Raw genomic sequence first — 21,749 nt, 5'->3', positions numbered from 1 at the left:
TTCTCAATAAAAATTCATCGGCTCTAGTAATTCCCTCTGATGAGTGATATAATTCAGCAAATCTAGAAAGCTGAAGTGGATGTGCTGTTGGAAAACATGTTTAGGATTGGTTTCTCAAGTGATTTGTTGAATCTTTAAGCAAGTTGTTAGTTTTCACATAGGTTCTAGTTTAATATGATTATATGCATTAAAAATGATATGTTGCAATAGTCACAATAGTTTATTTAGTGTACAATAACACTGCAGATATTACTGGTATGAGCTTATTTCCCACCTGAAACTTCAGTGCCAAATCCTGCAATGCTTACTTATGCCTTGCAAAGATGAAGTTTCACTGAAGACAGTGGAGACCTGATCCTTCATTCCAGACTACCATTTTTAGACTTCCATTGAAATCACTGGAATTACACTTCTGTCAAACTGGTGTAAAGAAGTGATGAATCAAACCTGGAATATTTGCCTTGCTAAGGACTGAGCAAGAATTGTAGGACTGGGGTCACAGATAGAAGCAAATCAATGTTGTGTTTACCAGAGTGTGAAAAAATTGACAGGTTTCAGAGTAGCAGCTGTGTTAGTCTGTATTCGCAAAAAGAAAAGGAGGACTTGTGACACCTTAGAGACTAACAAATTTATTTGAGCATAAGCTTTCCTGAGCTACAGCTCACTTCATCAGATGCAAAATTGAAGCATTTGTAATTTATATATCCCTTCTCTCAAAAATGGCCAAAGTAGTTCTCTTCCACTGGTTATTTTTAAGTCACAGTGCCATCTACAGATTAAATATAACACATGCAACTCAAAGCTTTTGTGATAGTTTTGCTTCTTAGTTTATTATTCAGTTTTCTCCCCTTTCATGTCAATATCATCTTTTTACAAATTTTTTTCACAGAAGAATTTTATAAATAACTTTTAATTGTGATAATGACAAGGTTCCGGTGACAATCACTGCAAGATTTCCTCACACCCTTAAGCTTATGCAGTGAGCAGGTTTGGCCAGCAACAAAATAAAAACATTAACTGCCTGAAATAAAAACATTAACACTCTTCTGTAAGTGTATTAATGGCATACTCACTCCTGGGTCTCGAAGTACCCATTTACACAGATTTTTATTTTGAGCCTGTTTTTTTCCTTCAATTCCTCAGTACAAGAATGAGAAAGACGAGCACGCTGTGGGCTTGAAGAAATGTCCTCTAATCAGCGAGATGACTCAGCACTATTACTCACGTCACATATCCTTTTAGCTCTGGGTTCATGTGCATAGTGAAAACAGGTGAGGATGAATGGGCCATAGAACTCAGCAAGGTTTCAACAGGCCTGGATTTTCACTATGGTATGGCAGCTTTCCTAGTAGACAAATAGTACTAGACAGTAAACGCTTTGTGGCAGAAGCTGTCTTTGTGTGTCTTATACAGCACCAAGTATATAACTAGCCCTTAAGATGACAATAGAAAAGGCAAGGAGGAAATGACCATTCACCATATTCCCCTTCCTCCATAATCCAGCTTTGGTCATGCAGTTGTAAAGCTTGTGCAAATATCACTGGCTAAAAGCCAGGCCTGCAGCTCTTGGCTCCGCTAAGTAAATATGACATAATATATAATTTAGCACTGTTTGGCTCCAATGTACTCAGCACTATATATTTAGTTTTAAAAACATAGTAATAAAACCCCAAGTTATTCTTTAATTCTTTCTGAACTACACTGTACATGATGAACAAGATTTGTTTTCCCTATTTTATAGACAACATATGTAAAATACCTCCATGGATTATGTTACTCCTGTAACTTTTTACTATGAACATTCTAAAGCTCACATTTCATTATTTCCCTCAGACAAACAGTTGCATAACATGAAGGATCAAGGTCAAATGACAAAAGAAGAGATGCTTTTGATTCATTTAGGTGACTGTCTTCTTCAGTTTTGATTGCCTTTTCATTGTCCTCTAAGAAATGATATGACAGATTGTGGATATATTTCAAAATGTGTCTGTAGCATCCAGGTGTGTTCAGCTGTAATGCAGACACCCTGAAGCTGCATGTCTGCAGCCCATCCTTAGCAAGCCTTTCATGGTACCACTGCCCAACTTTATTATTGGGATACTTGATACTGTGTCCAACCATTGGAAGAACCACCTCAAGGAAAAAAAGAAAATATATGTGAGCCACAAATGTGTTTGAAACAAAACCACCACTTACCCCTTTAAAAGTTAATTCCTTTATGTTTTAGGGCCTGATTCTGCAAAGAAGCCACCTTGCTTCCACACCATAAAAGCCCAAGCAAAACCATGGAAGACAGTTATTTGAGGCTTAGACTGAAAGGCACAGAAGCCAGTCAAAATGCCAGTACTCTCTCTAATAACAGACTACAAACATACCAAATTGATTGTTTTCTGGATTGTTCTGAGATATAGAAATAGAGAATATGTTAGTATTCTTTGTGAGTCTCCAAACCCTTGTATCTTCAGCCTTTTCATACCCTGACCTTCAAATACTCTTGAACGCTTCTCCTAACACTGGGGGATTGAAATAAAATGTTGCAAGAAAACTAGAATTAGTAGTTTGCTAACACTCAATTGACAGTAATAGTGCACAAAAAAGCACATCCAACCTAGATAACATTGCCCGTAATGTCAGTACACATGAGTGAAGACTTTCATCTCTGTGTTTGCTGTGAGTCCAGATTAATTTCTATGCCCATTTTCCATAAAGGTGCACACTCTGAAGAGAAATAAAACTGCACCTGTTAATTAATCAGATCTATTTTTAAAACAAAAATTATCTTCATTAACTCATAAACCCCTGAAACATAATTTTTCAAACAAACTTACTTGGTGTATTGCATATTTGTTAGCTGACTCTTCTGGAGCAGTTACTACGTGAACCTGGTATAAAATGTTTAAAAAAAAATACTTATAGCTTGACAAATAGTAGAAAAACTAGATTATGAACCAATCACATATTTGTATTAATCCCAGCCTCTATTAAAATTAAGAATTCTAAGGCTGACTACTCCAAGGCGAAACTGTTTCACTCAACAAAAAATTAGAAGTGTTTAACACAAAGTAACCATTTTATTAGTACAAGGCCTTGCATTAAATAGAAACTAAATAAAACTAATGTTAATTACTGCTGTACGAACCTACCATTATAGTTCTAATATGCTTACCCACCTCAAGTTCATGGTGCCAATGTAATTTCATGCTAGAAGATTGGTTCTCATGCTAAATGTGAATGTTACTGCATAAAACTCCATTGTTTAATATTAAATTTTATAGCTCAGCTTTCCACTGAATTTGGTCTATTCAGTTTATTAAACTCACTCTTTTTTTTCCCCCTAACATTTTGGCAAAATCACAATAAGCATAGGATGCTATTGTTTTAGAGCTCTGAAAATTATTTACAGTGACCTCTAAGCTGCTCTAACTCACAGAAATATCTACAAGAAATTCACTCTTCAACTAAACAATTTGGGTGACATCCTGGCTATGTATGTGCCATTGTGCACACCATTACAATAGTGCAAAAATTCCACAATGGTGCTGATACATAGGGGAAAGACAGCTGCCTTTTAGGTCCTCCATGACCAGATCCACAGAAGGATGTAACAGAAAATAGCTTAGAGGCATCATGTATGTGTAACCATTCAGGCCAAGTCCAGGTTCCTACAAACACCTTCATACATTCCTACTCTTGCCATGAATACACTGAACAGTCAGGACGGAAAAGAGCTTTTATGGTGTATAGAGCATGTATGCCTATTTGTGGGGAGTTGAGGGCAGGCTAAGCCACTCCACATTAGCTAAACTAAGTAGCATAAATGGGTTAGAATGTTTAGCTAAACATAAAAAGCAGAACTCCTATATCTTAACCTATTTAAGTGTGTTAAGCTAACTTTTACAAGAAATACTTTGTAAACTCACTCTATCATTCAGAGAAGAATTTTCACCAACATTATCTTCAGAGAGGACCAGATCACCCTCCATTACTTTTGAACCATACGTCATAAACCTAAAAGATGCAGCTTCATTCCAAATTTTACTACAATAAGCATGAACGTAGAAAATACGCATGGAATGAGGAATGCTGAGCCATCCTCGGGTACAACCCTCGTGGTGTAAACCATAGCGATTCAAGGCGCGAAGCAACATCTTCTCTCTTACTTTAAATTCGGGCAACATTGCCAGGGTTCCTTTTGCATCATCTGAAATAAACAGAAATAAACGTTGGAAGACCATCTGCTTTCCAAGTTTAGTCTACTAGAAAGTGAAAAACTTAAAAAGAAGGATAAATTAAATCAAATGAGGAAAAGGATGTCAGACTCATTTATTTACACTGTTTTTTATTGTTTTGTTTATTATTCCTTGCCTTTAACTTCTCATGTCAGATAAATTCCATCTTATTTACCTTGTAACCTATGCTAATTAATTCAATTTTCTGTAATTTACACTAAATATAAATTAAACTGGCTTTACTATGTTCATTACTTCAGTCCAAAGAGTTTCTAGTTCCTTAGAAATAAAAGCATACCACATCATTGCTAGCAGGGTGTTCTTACTAGCAGGAAGAGAAATTGTAAGAGAATTGTAAGAGAATTGTATTCCTATCAAAGAACATGAGGTACTCAGACTTAGGCCTACATTGTCAGAAGATGGACCTCCCTTTTGGAAGCACCCCCAAACCTACACCATTATTAGCACTTGCATTGCTAAGTACCCTGATTCATCAAAGCAACATAAGCACCAAGTCATTTGAGGGAACACATTTTGTAGCAAAAAAATAACGTGCTTGTTTTATTTTGTAGGTGCAAACTGCACTTGACAACAGGGAGTCTGAGCCTCAACCTGGGTAGAAATGTACACCTTTGCGTTCATATTTCCTGCTTTCCTTTCTAATTTTATCCAGATTTTTGATTTGGTGAGAAGTCATTTGTGTAGCCTTTTATTTCTTGCTTTGGGAAAAGATAAGCAGCTGTTTTCAGAGTTATCAATGCCTTTTCATGCATCATACAACAAACTACAGTACAGAAGGACTCAAGGCTCTCTTCTGTGAAATGAAGCACATCTGTATCCCCTGAAGCCACATACCCTAGCTGTTCAGGCAATATACAGCGATAACTGGATTTACAGACATGAGAGATTTGGGGTTAAGAGTGACTTCAAGATTTCTGACTCTGGGAGAAAAGTTAGGGTCTGAAGAATGGTTTCAGAGTAGCAGCCGTGTTAGTCTGTATTCGCAAAAAGAAAAGGAGTACTTGTGGCACCTTAGAGACTAACCAATTTATGTGAGCATGAGCTTTCGTGAGCTACAGCTCACTTCATCGGATGCATGCAGTGGTCTGAAGAATGACAGCAGAAAGAGATGTGACAAAACGGGGCATTTTACTTAGAAGACAGATATTAGTTTTTGAAAATATGTTTCAGTGAAGAATGGAACTCAAGAAAGGAAGTAGGTGAGTCAGAGAGAGAGAGTGGGGGGAGATGAAGAGTTGAAAGTCAATTACACAGACGTTATGACCAAAGTTGTAAACAAAGGCTGTGATTTTCAAAGAACCTAAGACAGTTTGGCACCCAACTTTCATTCAGTGTCAACTGTAGCCGGGCTCCCAACTTTCATACACTCCTTTGTAATTCCCAATCAAAGAGAATATGATAATTCAAAAGAAGAGAGGTGGAGGGCAAAAGAAGAACACAGCCTTTAGGAACTTCTCATATCTTTTCCACTATATAGATGTAAAGCCTCTACCAGAAATAAAGATTCTCCACTGTCCTGTACTTGGGAGATGGTAGCATTTTACACTCACTTGCAAGGTGTAAATAATTACACAGGGTGCAAGGCAGAGGAGAATCAGAACCCAAAACATTTTGGGTCTCAAAATTCCAATGCCCTCAAGAAGCATGGAGCGATTTATTGCATTGTGAATTTATATAGACGAATGAATCAGCTACTGGCAAAAGCAGAAATAGTATGAAAAAATATGACTATTAAGAATAATTTTAAGTGACAAAAGAATTATTAACTCAGGCAGTATGCAGCAAAACCATCACCCCCAAAAACACACGTTCCAAATAATGACAATAACATTTTAAATGTGGAGTTTACCACTTTGAAGAAAATATCTCTTTGCCTGGTTTACAGGATCATCTGTATCTTCTGGTGTGAAAAACAACTTCACAGCTTTTACCTTTAAAAAAACAACACACATGAGGTTATTGTGTTTTAATGTAACTACTTGCTCGATGAAAAAGACAACCATATGTCAGTTCTGTGATAGGATACCATATAGCATCTCAAAACTCTGACCATTTCTTATGCATGATGGCTCGAACTCTCTCCTCTGACAGAAAGTCCTAAAATGTCACAAGTTGTGAAATCAAGTGACTACTGTATTCTCCCCTTGGAAGGAAGGAAGGGGTTGCAGTCAAATAGAAGGGATGGGAACAGCCTTCAAAACCTACAAAGGGGAAGGTAATGATGCAGGGAGTATTTTTTTTTTTTTATAGGTTTTCAACTGGAAATCTTCCAGGTTGCAAGGTGAGCATGCGGCCTAAAGCAGTAGCACTCTGGTTCTACCTTGTGGCCCCCAAACAAAGCCCACAGAGGCCTAACCATACAATGTTCACATGGAGGGGCTCACACACCCTCACACAGAGGGGACAATGATATGCCTAGGCTGTGTCTACACAAGATTAGATGATATGTTGAGAGAAACACCTGAGCATGGTCTGTATTACAGCTTCCATTATTTCTACTACCAGAGGAGCTAGGTATTTTGCAAGTGTATATAAGACCCTAGTTGCTTTTCCCCTCACCTGTCAGTTTCAGGCCATTAGCACCTGTTTTCCTGCTCATTTGTCCCCATCTACACCAGGCAGTGCAGCAGAGCAAGTGCCTCAGCATCTTTAGTAAAAAATTACCAATCTGCAGCAAACTAGTCACATTAATTTCTACCTTGCCTGAACTCAAAATTTTGCACAGAGTGTAAGTTATTTTGGTGGATAGCATCCTGTGGGATCTAACAGCTTGATTCTCTTTGCATGCAGGTGTAACTATATTGACTTTTATTAAATTTCTCAGATTTATATCAGTGTAACTGAAGAGGAAAATCAGATCCTATATATCTAGTTCAACAATAACTTCTGATACCATAGATCTCATTCTCTACAGCCTCGTATCTTGTACGATCATTTACCTGTGCAAACTGCCACACAAGTTACATGACAGAGAAGAATCAGGACCTATGTCTCATGAAATATTATTTGAGAAATTAATTCAAATTGGCTTGCAAAGAACAACTTATGTGGAAAGAAGACTGGCTGAGGGATGGTAACCAAGGGATAATGAGAAGCAACAACATATTGAGATATACAGATACATCTACTGGGATCTTAAAGGGTTTGGGTTTTAGATCTGGTCTTACTTAATATTCTTGCAAAAAATTTTTTAAAAAAATCTCTCCCAGTGTACTCAGCCCAACAGTCTGAATATTCACAAGTTAAAGAGCACTTATCATCACGAACAAACTGGAAAAAGGAACTTTTGATTTACATTGTTCTGAGCCTAGTATTAAAAGCAGATGTCTTTATGTAAAATTATATTATTTATGACAATTGCAGTGTAACAGCCCCACAAAAACACTGAAAACTACTTTCCACGCTATTTAAAATAAATAATGTTTAAGCTTAATGTTAAAATTAAACATTTGTTTTGTTTAAATGTTAAAACATTCATGATTGCGACACAATATGGTTAAATCATGGTGGGAGTTGGTTTTGCAGTGTCCTACAACAACACTCACACTACTACTGCTACACATTGAGGTCACCGTTCAATAGGATGGTAGCCTCCAATGTTTGACTCAGACATGCTAACTGTAGCCATGGAAAAGAAGTGGACTAGTCATTTGGATCATGAGGTGAATTATACCATTTCTTCATTCAGCAAAGCCAGTCCAATTTGATCTGTCTGAACATTCTGTCCATGCCCAAATCGCTGAGGTCCAAAGTAGTTTACAAAACCTTTTGTCTAGAATTAAAAAAGAAATCAACTGGTTAAAACATGAAAATATTAAACATTCATTAAAACCATAAGGTGCATATTTTTAAAGGTATTGCTCTGCTTAGAGTTGGGAGGACTAAGTAACTTAGACAGCCAAGTCCCATTTTCAAACGTGACGTAGGCACTTAGGTCTGGTCTACACTGTGTGTGTGTGTGTGGGGGGGGATCGATCGATCTAAGATACGCAACTTCCGCTACGAGAATAGCGTAGCTGAAGTCGACGTATCTTAGATCAACTTAGAATCACTTACTTCGCATCCTCGCGGCGCAGGATCGACGGCCGCCGCTCCCCCGTCGACTCCACTTCTGCCTGTCGCCCTGGTGGAGTTCCGGAGTCGACAGCAGAGCGATCGGGGATCGCTTTATCGCGTCTACACTAGACGCAATAAATTGATCCCCAATAGATCGATCGCTACCCACCGATCTGGTGGGTAGTGTAGACGTGGCCTTAGGAGCCTAAGTCCCATTGACTTTCAATGAGAGGCTGCTAAGGCACAGATCCTCAAATGATTTCAATGGGAATTAAGCACTGAAATACTGTTGAGGATCTGGGCCTTAGGCTTTGCAATGGTGAGCAGAGCAATGCCTGAATATCTTTAAAAATCTGGCCCTAAATATGGCAAATGTTAATTTTGTTTCAACTCTTATTCAGATAATGATTACAATCAGAATGTATACTAAAATGACAAGAGTTTACACTTACCGGTATACAGCAATTTATAAACATTAATGAAATAAGCTTAATTACACCCCTTTAAGTATCCCCATTTTACAGCTAAGAAAACTGAGTCAGAGAGTGATTAAAGGGGACACTTTTTAGAAGTGTTAAACATCACAGCTTCAAATGGTATCAATGACAGCTTTAGGTGCTCAGCACATTTGAAAAACCAGGCGCTTAATGACCTGCCTTACCAAATACACACAGGATGTAGCCAGGAAGAGAACCCAGAACTCCCGAGTCCCACACCTCTGGGACTCTCATGTAAGCTGAATAAATAAGCATGAAATCAAACCAAACTAGAATCTTTCTCCATATATATGTATAATCACTTCATGATGAATCCTACTAAAGATCACGTCAAAGAGTTGGTATTTTCCCTGAGCAACGCCAGAAATATTTACTCAGGCAAAGTTCACACTGAAGTCAACGGGAGTTTTGCCTGAGTAAGCACTGTGTACAAAACGAAGCAACGGCCTCATCAAAACAAACATATAAATAAATAATTGATATTGGGCATTTTTTTAAACACAACTTATTTCACAGAAGAACTCCACCTGCAAAGCTATTACTATCGTAAAGCCCAAGAGCAACTGCATTACTGATGTGTGGGGATCAGAATTTCCTAGTGCTTTGCTGGCCACTACCTGTCTGAGTAAAATTGAGCCAGTGAGGTCACGATCACATGACCCAATGAGGGTTAATTTTCTGGAAACCAATAAATACACATAGAGCAAGGTGAATGTGAAATAATGTAAGGGCATTTACCTTTCAAAAATACATAACAGGAGAAGCTACACAGGTATAACCTTACTTAGGTTGCATATGCCAGTGTGTGTAATTAAGAGATAAAATCCTTAAGCTGGACTAAATGGAACAAGTCTTTTTATGTTCTGGCAATAGGTTAAGTCTAATAAAACAGGACCAAATACAGGCCATGTTCATTTTTCAGGAAGAGTTGCACCATAAAAAATATCCCTCAGTTGATCATCTTCTCCTGTGCACTGTGAAGTCAAAAGAAGGAAGGGCACAGAAAAGAAAATTAAAGCAACAACTGAACATTTCTTTTGTTTGTGAAAAATAACTTCCAATAATTTTCTACAGTGTAATTACTCTTTTGAGACAGGGTACTTGTGGCACCTTAGAGACTAACAAATTTATTCGGGCATAAGCTTTTGTGGGCTAAAACCTACTTCATCAGATGTGGGTTTAGCCCACGAAAGCTTATGCTCAAATAAATTTGTTCACCTCTAAGGTGCCACAAGTCCTCCTCATTTTTTTGCTGATACAGACTAACATGGCTACCACTTTGAGTCAGGGTGTTTCTCAGTTTGGTCTTTAATTCCTGACTTAATTATTTTGCAAAAAATTGGTACTATGACCATTATTCAGAAAGACTGAGAGATGGGAAAAGCAATTAATGTCAAATAAAACACTTCTAAATAAGCTAATATGTTTACCCTTTTCCTGACCTTCTACTTTTCTGAGGAATTTAGAGATCCTGGCTTGTGGCTCAGGAAAGCATCTACAAAGGGCTCCATCAATTTCTTATCACTTTCTTCTTCTGCTGCTGTTTTTTTTTTTTTTTTTTAAACACAGTTATTTATCCCATCCCCTTCCCATGAAAAGTCTCTGCATTTTTGCTAATGCAGCCAAAGTCTATAATTGTTTGGCAGGTATTACTCTATATTTTCTACCTGTCGGAAGTCAAAAGCATCAGCTTTCTGAAGATACAAATTTTCTCCATCAGGGCCAGCCTTAGGCCTCAGCAGCACAGGTTCATACAGATACCCCATATCTGTCAAATTCCCCATCTGTTGTCCTGTACTATTCTGGAACCAGAAAGCTGTGGCACAGAATGAACTCACTACCTGTCCTCCCTTTTTGGCAAGTTGCTCTGTTCCTGGTTTGTTGAACCACAGAGACTAATGATCAAAGGGCACACAGCTTCTATATTTTAAAACGAGTGGAGATTGTAGGTAAGAGGTAGCATGAGAACCATCTTGTTCTGAAAAAACAGCATGATAAATTTTATGAGGCAAAAATATTTCCTTGTTGAAAATGAAATCATGGCATGGCATCTCTTTTTACCTTAACATTTTCAATTGCTTCAGATATTCTCTCTTTCAGATCTGCAGAAAAGTCATTGCTTTGAGGTTTTAGATCTCTCACAATTATATCAAAGTGGTTCCCCTTCAGCTGACCGAGTCTAAGGTGCTGGCACACTGAATGGATATTATACACTTTCATTCCTTTTTTTTCAATTGTGCTTCCAATTTCTTTCAACCTACACAAATGATAAATGGGGAGTTTATGAAGAACTCTTGATAAGACATTCCAACTGAAAAAAAAACAAACGTTTCCTTCACAAATGCTTTGTTTGCCTCAGCACTATTATGTGTAAAACTAAGATTCAAAAATACTTGTCATTCAAAGGTTTTCCCTTCGTCTTACCTGAAATAAGTCACAGTCATGCTTACTGACTAAGCATTTAAAATAATTTGTGATCTAGAAATTAACCCCTTATCAAATGATGCTTAGAAGTTAATACAATTAGTTTAACGGAAGGTTAACAACAGTCTATGAGTGAAAAATTATCATCAGGTGGATTTAATGTTATATAGGGGTTTTCAAATTTTTCATAATATGGACCACGTTTTAATAAAGAGATTGTCTGATGGACTACCTCATTCCAATTCATAATCACATGGACCATCTTCCCTCTTATTCGTGATTGAATGACATCTTTGTGGTGACTACAGCAGTGCTTTCATGGGAAAAGCCATAACCTCCCCCCCTACTATTACTATTAAAATTAAGTGGTATTTATAGTTTCTTTAACGCAATTTAGTAGCTGGAAACGAGGAGAAGGAGCCAGCATCATGTGACCAAACAAAACTCTGCAGACCATCAGTAAATGCTCCCTCGTGGTCAACAGATCACAGTCTGAGAACTGCTGCTCTTATTACAGAAAAAAGTACAAGAAACAAAGAAAAAAGAAAAAAATTCACAAATGTGTTGCAGATAGACAATTTCTCCTTATACATTCTAAATTTATAATCTTATTGTACTTCGCATTTGGAAATATGGAGGTAAGTAAGAAACAATTTGCCAAAATCGGGACAAAAGTAAATTCTAAATAATGCACAAATAGCACTATTAAATGTTTTCCTTTGTTTGGTTTTGTCACACTCTCTAGGTAAATAATATGAGTGAGTATATTCAGTTCTGTTAGCTCTATAGTAAACATATCCAGGATCAAGCCCTTAATAATCTATCTCCTGTCTTCACCTTTTTGCAGTCAATTTTCTTGTGGTCTTAGTCCTGAGCCACAATGAAATTGGCTTTGCAATAATGGGAGGTTAAATACAGGTTATTAAGGGCCTACCAACTGCAGTATTTATCCACAGTAAAATTCTGCTCCAACTGGTCTTAAAAACTAACAATAAATAATAAATTAGCAAAATTTTGCATTGATATTTAAATCTATAAGCACATATGCATAAACAGCACATATGCATAAACAGCTTGCTATCTCTGGAGGAAAAAAAAAATCTACATTTACCAATATACTAAAGTAGATTATAAAAATGTTATTCAAAATTCAAGATCAATCCTGCCGCTCTTATATACACAAAACTTCTCTTGACTTGAATGAGTGTAAGAACTGAAAGATTAAGAGGCTATATAAAGGCCAAATATTTGAACTGTCAGTTGTGTTTCCAATTACAAGCATGTGCATGCAAACCCAAGGAGAGAATCAATGCTCTGAGTTTGCTTTTATAAGGCTGACCAGAAGAGAGTAATTGTGTTTTAGAGACTTCTATAGTACAGCCTTTATTCTTGATGAAAAACAGATTTTAAGGGATCAGAAAAATGAGAATGAGAAATAAAAATTCAGTACATTCAACCTAGAGACTGCTTCTAAGATATTCAAGTTACTTCATTTTGGTGAATGTCCAATGAAGGCTATAAACACAAATCAACCAAAGTGTCTCTAAATATTTCTGAAGTACCAAATTAATACTTTGAATACAAGGATGATCATTTTCAATTGAGCTGCAATTAAAAATTAGCTAATATTTGAATTAATGATGACTTAGATGATGATCCTGCATAAACTTATTACCGAGTGCAATGTTTACTACTGAAGTCCCACCGGCGTTACTTATCATAGTAAGCAGTACATTTGGTAGTAATTATTTGCAGGATCGAACTAAGACCACAAAGAAGGGATGTTCTTGTGGTACCAAAAGGAAAAAGGACCATACATTTCCCAATCCCTGGTGTTCCCAGTATTTATTCAGCAACTAGCTCCTGAAGTTTAACTTTCCTACAAAGTTTCAAGATAGATGTATTATTAAATTGATATTTTAATTTCAGATTTCTGTTATTAGGGAAGGTCAAGCTAGACAAAAGACCAATCTTTTTTCCTCTCTTTTAAAGGTAAAATATTTCTTTCTTTTTTTAAAAAAAGAAAAACAAGTTTCCTCTTTGGCTTCCCCTTTCTTACTTGTGACAGAAGAAGATTTTTGTCCTGTTTATGACAACACAGAGGAATCTGAATGCAGTAGCTCCAACACTGTAAATAGCAAAATCCCATTGCAGTGGCTTCTGCTCATCAAAGGGCAAAAAGGGCTAGAAGGGAAAATCTGTCATCCTCCTCCTTAATAGGCTATCTTACCTCATCATATTAAACTCAGGCCTATATGTGAAGGGAGGACTGCTGGAGTCAGAATCATGGTTCCCCTCTTATGAGCTGTTTCCTACTCTATGGCTGTCAAAGAATAGCAGAACTTGCCTGATATATCTTTATGTACTAAATCTCACCAGTTAGAGTGCTGCTCACTCCCTATACTGTGTCAAGATCATTGACTCTCTACTGAGGAAAGGAGTACTTGTGGCACCTTGGAGACTAAATAAATTTATTAGTCTCCAAGGCGCCACAAGTACTCCTTTTCTTTTTGTGGATACAGACTAACACGGCTGCTACTCTGAAACCTCTCTACTGAGGGTGATGGAGACAAGCCACTACCTAACTTGCCTCCTTTAGCAGGGTCACAGATAACTTGTTTTATCGGGGGAGGGGGAGCTAGATTAATAATAATAAAATATCTATTGAATAGTGCTTTAATAAGTAGTTTTGTACTACGACAAAATTTGTCCACTTTTAATAATGTGAGATAAATGAGCTTCTGTTCCAAACTCAGTATCTCCTTTATTTATTAATGTAATCCCTAAATTTCTGGGGGGCTAAAGCTACCTCAAGCCTTCCATTGTCTGTGCCCACACTCATGGGAAAGAACCTGCTGTTTCAGAGATCATATAATACTGGAGAGAACCCTTACAGAGAAAAACTATCACTATTGTTGGTCTTGTGGGGCATCTACCCACATGCCTTCCCCTCTCCTGATCCAACAAGTGCTGATGTGTCATTCATACTCTCTGAGGAGAAAGGGCTGTACAACACAGTCACCTTTTCGGGTGACATGCAGCTTCTACTGTTCATTTCCTGAGGTTGCAAGGGGTGGCACATCAGTGACCATGGCTCTTTTCTCCATGCTCGGTTACAGTAGCAGTTCCTTTTCTTCACTTCACTTAGAGAGGGACTAAGAATTTTGGGATAGAGGGGGTTGATGGCAAGTTGCACCCTCTCCAACCACATATTTACATCAGGCAAGCACTGTGCTGGCCTGAAAGACAATGCCAGGAAGTAGAGGAGAGAGCAACTTGACCTGGTTCTCCTATGCTGGGTGATGGCATGTCCTTAGGGAAGACAGCCCTTCGTCCCCCAGGACAACTTCTTCTGATGACACAAAAAGTAGATTTTGATATTCAGTGTGTCCCAGATGCTGCACCCTGATTAGTTCACTAGATCATTGGAAAGGACAGGGACAGCTCTCTGCAACAAGCAAGAATAAGAAAATATATACTTTTTTCCTCTTAAAGTCCAAGGCTAATCCAGTGTCAAACCTGATATTCCCTAGTAAGAAAAGCATTAAGTCACAAAATAACTGCTCTAAGCAGACTCAAACATAGGAGGAGATGGCCCAATATAGTAAGATTGGTATTAAAAGGTGCTTTCACATTTATTAACCTATTTCAATGATGAAATTGCTGTATGTGAGGAACCAAGTTTTTAGTACCTCTCAGGAGTCACTTTTTTCACCACCATAGCTTGGTAGGTGATGGCCTTTTTGTCTTTGATGCCTGTGTAACTGAAGTCTGAAGGAAGCACACCAAGTTCAGAAGACAAATAGCTAATTGCTTCTAGTGTTTCCAGATTTTCTTTTCGAAGGGTAAAACCTGCAACGAACAGCTCAAAATTATTAGAAATCCACCATTCCAAATTATATTGGCAACTCTGTCATCATTAATGGGCTAGCTGCTATTCTTTAACATTAGAACAGGATAGGATTTGGTAAGAACACAATCAATTGTTCTCAAAACTAAACTATAGGTAGAGGAAAAAATGTTTTTGTATTGAAGAAGAAGATTTAGATGGTGATAACTGATGCTCAAAACTACAGCTACTAGAAACCATAGTCGGCCATAAAAGCAACAGAATTTTCAGTGCTCAGAAGATGCAAATCTCTTCATATAGAAACAATCAAACAAAGCAATTTAAAAAAAAAAGACATACTGAACATTTCTAAGACAGTCTGTGGATTTAATGTTGGGCCTACAAACCATTCTTCTAACAGGAACATCATTCTGCAGATCAAAAAATAATGGTTTTAAAAAATGAAATCAGAAATCAAAACTGGTCTTATTATAAAACTGTGAGAAATAACCTTTCCAATTAATGGTGGAGCTTTAACATCTAACAGATTAGGAACACTTAACAGAACATCCAGAATTATTCAAGTTATTTTAAAATGAGAAACTATAAAGCATGCAATTTACACAGGGAAAGAGGTTGCACTGAGGGTATTTCAGCCATTTCCACTGTGCTATTTATTTAATTCACTGCGGTAACTGGATTCATCTCTCACACCAATTTTACAGTAATTCAACTCCACTGACTTCAGTAGAATTATTCCTGATTTACGCCTGTGTAAATGAGAAGAGAATCAGGCACTCTGTAATCTTTTAAAAAACAATTATTACAAAACAATTAACCAAGGAAACTATACAGCATTATTAAATATTTACCTGTATAAATATCTTGTTTTTCCTGGCAATCCGCAGCTGGCCTTTTCCTGGACAAACTCTTCTCCCGAAACCTTACTATTATTGCTACATTTTGCTGACCACTTAAGTCTGTCACAGAAAAAGACTTTGTTTCTACAAGTTTTCCAAACTTCTGACTGACAAAATGGTGGACTGCCTTTCTGTGCTCCTTATTCCCATCAGGCTTAAAAGAAAATTTAGAGTTTTCCAGTTTTGCATCTAAAAATTTTAAAAAATCAAATGCTTCCTCCTCAGACACTAGTTGACAGAGCTGTTTGTAATCAGTGTTTGCTTTGACAATAATTTCATTATTCTTTGTAACAGTCATTAAGAAAGGAAATTTCTGTCTAATGGCGCTGTGTAAATCAGCTCGATTCCTCTTGTCAAGGACAGGCCCCAGTGAGAACTCGGTGGGATGAGCGGCTGGATCATGTTCTGAGTCCCACCAATCTTTTATGTTACAAGCAAACTGATTCAATAGTTCATTCACAGACTCGTCTAACAAGGAGTCCAATGTACCTACTTCATGGTGCCCACCTTCGGGTGCAGTTCCAGCCACGTGCTCTGTGCTGCCTTTGGCTGGCGACAGGCCCTCTACTGGAGCATGACTGGGGCTGTTGAATGGACCTAGCACCTCTTCTCTGCGCAGCTCCAGAGGCTCTGGACAGGACCTGCAGGGGCTCTGTGGGCAGCAGCTTTCTGGGGCTGCAGGCGTGTCACCGAGTGCACGAGGAGTCTTGGCTGTGCTCTCGCTAAGCAGCCGCCCAAGGGTATCAATTTCTGTGACGATAAAGTCATTGGCAGAGGTTTTTACGCTACCCTGGAAGCCGGCGTGATTGCTCCGCATGCTCAGCACACCCGGCATGGTGCCAGTCCTGCCCCGAGGCCACACACCTGTGAGAGAGTGCACCAGTCATCGCACAGCGGCCAGAGGACCCCCACATTTCCCAGGGGTTATTGCGGCTTACCAGCTACTAGCAGGGCCTCCTGAAACAAAACATTAACACAAGGGGTACCACTTCCCATCCTGTGGGGGCAGCAGTCAGCGACCCTGGCCCTATCCCCTGACCTGTGTGCGAGGAGCAGCAGGACCAACAAACCCACTCCTCCCCCTGCCCTGTGCATGTGAGGGGCAGGAGCCAATGAACCTGCCCCCAACCTCTGCCCTGTGCGAGCAGGAGCCAGCGAATCTGCCCCCAACCCCTGACCTGTGTGGACAGGAGCCAGCGAACCCACCCCCTGCACTGTGTACCTGGTGGGCAGAAGTCAGCAAACCCAGCCCCACCCCTGCCCTGTGCATGTGGGGGGCAGCAGACATAGCACAGCGCAGGGCCTGGATAGGGGACCATGAGGTGAGGTGCTGCCCCCACCCAGGGAGCAAGAGGTTCCCAGCTCCTGCCCACAGGGGGCGCTGCCGGTGACAGTGCCCCCGGTGACAGTGCCCTGGGATCAGCCCTGCAGGGATGTCAAGGTTCAGGATAGGCCCTGGGCTGTGTCTCAGCCCCCAGTGACGGGCGCTGACCATACCACACTTGCCTGCCCAGTGGGGGTGGGGGGAGTTACATCACAACATACATGAGGCTCCTCGGTGCCATCTTGGCGTGAGAGGGGTGTGGGCAGTGTGACACGTAGCAGACAGAGGCGAGTAGGCCCAGACAGTGAGGCCGCCTGCCCCGGGCAAGTGATCCCAGCAGGAGGGGTCCTTCTGCGAGCCAGACCCTGCTCTCAGTAGCACTAATGTGTGTGGGGGTTGGGCTGGAGGAAGCCTGACTCAGGGCTTGGCTTCACTTGCGAGTTACAGTGCAATAAAGGAGCCCCAGGCACACTAGCTCACTACCCGTCCACACTGGCAAGGCACGTAGAGCGCTCTGACTCCGCGGCTACAGCGCTTTGGGACTCCACCTCAGCAAGTGGAATAACGTTTGCTGCGTCCCCGCTGGAGCGCTGCGACACCAGTGTGGACGAGGTGTTGCATTACTGCGCTCTGATCAGCCTCCGGAAACGTACCATAATCCCCTTAAATCAAGTGGCCACTCGTCATTGTTTTTGAATCGCTGCAGGAATGCGGATATGTCCTTTGACAGCTCCGTTTCTGACAGCTGGCTGCTCCGAGACAAAGCAACCATTAGTGTGGAATGCTGTGTGTGAAAGAGAGGCCGGGGGGGGGGGTTCTGAACTTACAAGACAGCATGCTGACATGCTCTCAGCCCCCCAAAAACACACTCTCTCTCCCCCCACATACACACAACACACTCCCTGTCACACTCCCCCTTCCCCCCTCCCCCACATTTGAAAAGCACGTTGCAGTCACTTGCATGCTGGGATAGCTGCCCATAATGCACCGCCCCAGTGCCGCTGCAAGTGCCGCAAATGTGGCCATGCCAGTGCACTTGAAGCTGTCAGTGTGGACAGACTGCAGTGCTTTCCCAACTGTGCTCTCTGAAGGCTGGTTTAACTCAAAGTGCTCTACATCTACAAGTGTAGCCATGCCCTCAGGCTCTGCCGTGAGGGCCAGCCCCTCCCGCTGGCCTGGAGTGAGCCATGTAGGATTCACATCTTGCACTGGGTAGCAGCGTGCTTGGTGCTGCAGAGCCATATCTAGTCATTTTAGCGCTCAGGGCGAGCAAATATATTTCTACCCCATACCGTTTTTTCCCCCGTCATTTTTCTCCCCCAGAGGCTTTGAGCCCTGGGCGGCTGCCGTGCTCGCCCCACCCTGGTTTCGGCCTCTGTAACTCTGCCACTTGCCTCCTTTGTGATCTTGGGTAGATCATATGTTTTGGTGCCTCAGTTTTCTCTTATTGGAAAGATACTCCACAGAGGGACGAGGGAGGCATAATTCACTGGTAAAGAGTGCAAACTAGACTAGTTCATCTCTCCAGAATGTGTACAAGGTGAAAAAGGGACCCTTTCCCCATAAACCAGAGATCACAAATTAAGAGACCTCACAGAAAGCAATATTGCCATTGTAAACTCTAGCCTTGGAGATCATGAAGTCACTATAGCATTTGGGACCAGTGCTATAGTATCTATTTTATAAATATTTCAAATATGCCTTTCTGAAACTTAATCCTCTGAACCACTAAAACGTGGCCACGTGTGGCTTCCAGAGAGAGAATCCTGCCTAACATATGTCCCAGTGAATGGGATCCACCACTGTAGCTGGAACTCCAGCTGGGCCCCTCCTACTCTGTCAGTAATCTGCCTCTCCCATCCTAGCCCACAGGAGCTGTGCTAAACAGCTCTCTTCTGGGAAGCATTCCCATACTCATGTCCAACAGGCATAAAAGCCTCTTCCATCAGGCAAAATCAAATCAGTGTTTTGCTTCCAGCAAAAAAGTGCAAGTTTTATGGTGATAGCAATTTCTCTGTCTCCTGATTAATAACAACAAACCAAGGCCCACAGGCTGGGGAGAAGAAGAGAGCTTAATTTACTCTCAGTTTTGAAATGGGGTCTTAATGTCTAGATTCAAATTAGCCAGCATCACCTTTTCATCTGGGGAATTGAAATGAAATGTGATTTTCTACAGCAGGCCATGGCTAGTCCTGGACTAGTAGTCCAGCTCCCACCACACACAGCCCTTTTAAAACATGTGTCAGATAAAGTAGGTATCTTCCTCTTTCACATGCTTCATTATTTTCCTCACTGTATTATCTGAAGTACAGATTTTAACACCCCTCCCTCCCACACACTTATCTAAGCCCCTGTGTTCTTCCTGCAAATCAAGAGGATGATGAGATCTGGGGGGAAAGGAAAACAAAAAGAAATGGCTTTAGGCTGTTTCGTTTTCCCAGTGAAATAATAAAACCTTATCCCAAAGCAAATTAACATGTCTAAGTGTCAAAAGAGCAAGACATGATTTTCCATCAGCAAAAGCATAGGGGCTGTGGGATAGAAAGTGCAAGTGGAAACAGTGACATCCAAACAACAGTAAGTAATTAATACCTGACATTTCCCAAGGCTGAATTCTGCAGTAATGGTGCAAATCACAGCAAGAGCACGGATAGTAACTAGAACTGGGCTTGACACAAGTCTGGGAATCAGATCTGTTTCCCAGTCCTAATCACTGCAGCAAGGCACTCTGCCTGCTCAGTTTCTCCATCTAAAAATTGAGATAATGGTGCTACTCCCTTTTTGTAAAGCACTTTGGATCGGATCCACAAACGGACTTAGGTGTTGCAATGCTGAGTGTCACCGCACCTAGAAAATGACAGGAACACACCATGATCCTCAGTTAGCTCTCTGTACAATGTATGGGGAGAGATAAGTGGCTAAGAATGCCATCCACAAAAGACAGCACTGCTGCTCCCTACCTAAAGTAGGGAATGGGAGATGTGGACCACAGGCATATGTTATGTTAAGCCCTGCCCCGTTCTCAGAGATAGGCACCTACAGCCAAGCTGCTTTGAGGCACTTATGTCAGTTTAGCAATCCCCAAACAGGAACATTCACCACCTGGAATCGGACAGCTTAACAGGGATGTAAATACATTTAAAAGTTAACTGCTTAAATGATTAAAAATATTTTGTTTAAATGGTTAACCGATTAAAGGCTGATCTGGCCCATCCAGGGGTTAATGGTTAAGGCGGGTTAACAGGTAAGACTAATGCTAACAGTTTACATCCCTACAGCTTAGATACCTACTTTGTGGATCCGACCCTTTAAGAGCTAGAAAATGCACTCTAACAGTAAAGTGTTATTATAAGCTGTAATGCTTTGGATCGATGCTGCAGAACAATTTAACATAGCTCTTTATGTCCTCAGTGAGAGCTCCTGAGAGAAGCCGTGGAAGCCCTATTGCTTGACACACTTAAAATCTGCCTGGACCAAATAGTAATAAATGCACAAACGGGCACAATCCTGTGTTGGCAGGGAGGAGGACTAGAAGGTCTAACTGGTCTTTTTAATCTCCAGAGTCTGTGATTTACAAACATTGTGAAACAATGCATTCACAATTGTCCAATGTGAGTGGAGAGGGGACCGGGGTTTGAGGGACATCAAGAGTGCAAAGTCGTTTATTAAAATGCGTGGAATAGGTAGTGTGGCTGAACAGATTGGGCATTGGTCTAGGAGTCAGGAGCAATGAGCTCAAATCCTGGTTTTGCCACTGACCCACCATGTAATCTTAGTCTTAAACTCTCTGTGCCTCAGTTTCCTCATATGTAATTGCACTTATGTATGTTTGTAAAGTGCTTTGAGAGCTTTCAGTGAAACATGTGATGTAAGAGCTGAGTATTTATAGGTAGATAAATACAGGAGTGCTGCCCTGAGGAGCTTACAAAATCAATGTAAATCAGAAGCACAGTAAAGATAGGAACGGGGGAATGGCCTATGAAAGAGCACCACAGCAAGAGCCTGACACAGAACAAACCACGGTTGTTGCATTTACTCCTTGCCTATTACATCTGTTGCACTAGATTTCTGTTATCCTGGGTGTGCTTAGCAGGCTAATTCACAGCAGCCCTGCACCTGACCAAAGCAAGAGCCTTTTTACTGGGCTGTCTCTGGGCGACATTTTCCTGCGTCTGAGACAAATAAACAGCCCTGCGCGGATCAAAACGTTACATTAAAATGTGCAGACATCAATGCTCGCAGCTTTTAACCTCACTTGAGAGCATGCAGGTGTCAGTCGTCCCCACCCCCCTCTCCCCAACTACCCCCGTGGCCCTGGCCCGGTGCCCCCCCTCCCAGGCACTTGGTGCAGCCACTTCCTACCTCCGGCGCGCGGTTGCAAGCAGAGCGCGCGGGCCTCCTGCCCTGCCCACCAGCCCGGGCGCTCAGAGCTCTGCCGCTGCGGTCCTA

The 21,749-nt window shown here is 40.7% G+C and overlaps 1 protein-coding gene across 3 annotated transcripts; it reads right to left on the bottom strand.

Moving 5' to 3' along the window:
* Positions 1–609: 609 nt before the first annotated feature.
* PUS7L (pseudouridine synthase 7 like) lies at positions 610–21,749 on the bottom strand. 3 transcript variants are annotated; one of them, XM_077833928.1, is made up of 9 exons: positions 21,663–21,749; positions 15,929–16,840; positions 14,920–15,079; positions 10,865–11,060; positions 7,924–8,022; positions 6,100–6,181; positions 3,921–4,201; positions 2,829–2,882; positions 610–2,133 (listed from the first exon to the last, which is right to left on the bottom strand). In XM_077833928.1, exons 2-9 carry the CDS (start codon positions 16,809–16,811, stop codon positions 1,804–1,806), a joined length of 2,085 nt encoding a protein of 694 aa, XP_077690054.1. In that variant the 5' UTR covers positions 16,812–16,840; positions 21,663–21,749; the 3' UTR covers positions 610–1,803. The 3 variants fall into 3 exon arrangements, with proteins under 3 accessions (XP_077690054.1, XP_077690062.1, XP_077690047.1); XM_077833936.1 differs by having other exon boundaries at positions 15,929–16,933; positions 21,663–21,717; XM_077833921.1 differs by lacking the exon at positions 21,663–21,749 and adding an exon at positions 19,893–20,130.

Source organism: Eretmochelys imbricata, chromosome 1 (assembly GCF_965152235.1).
Source record: "Eretmochelys imbricata isolate rEreImb1 chromosome 1, rEreImb1.hap1, whole genome shotgun sequence".
Classification (NCBI taxonomy): Eukaryota; Metazoa; Chordata; order Testudines; family Cheloniidae; genus Eretmochelys; species Eretmochelys imbricata.
This window is presented reverse-complemented; position numbering and strand designations above follow the sequence as displayed.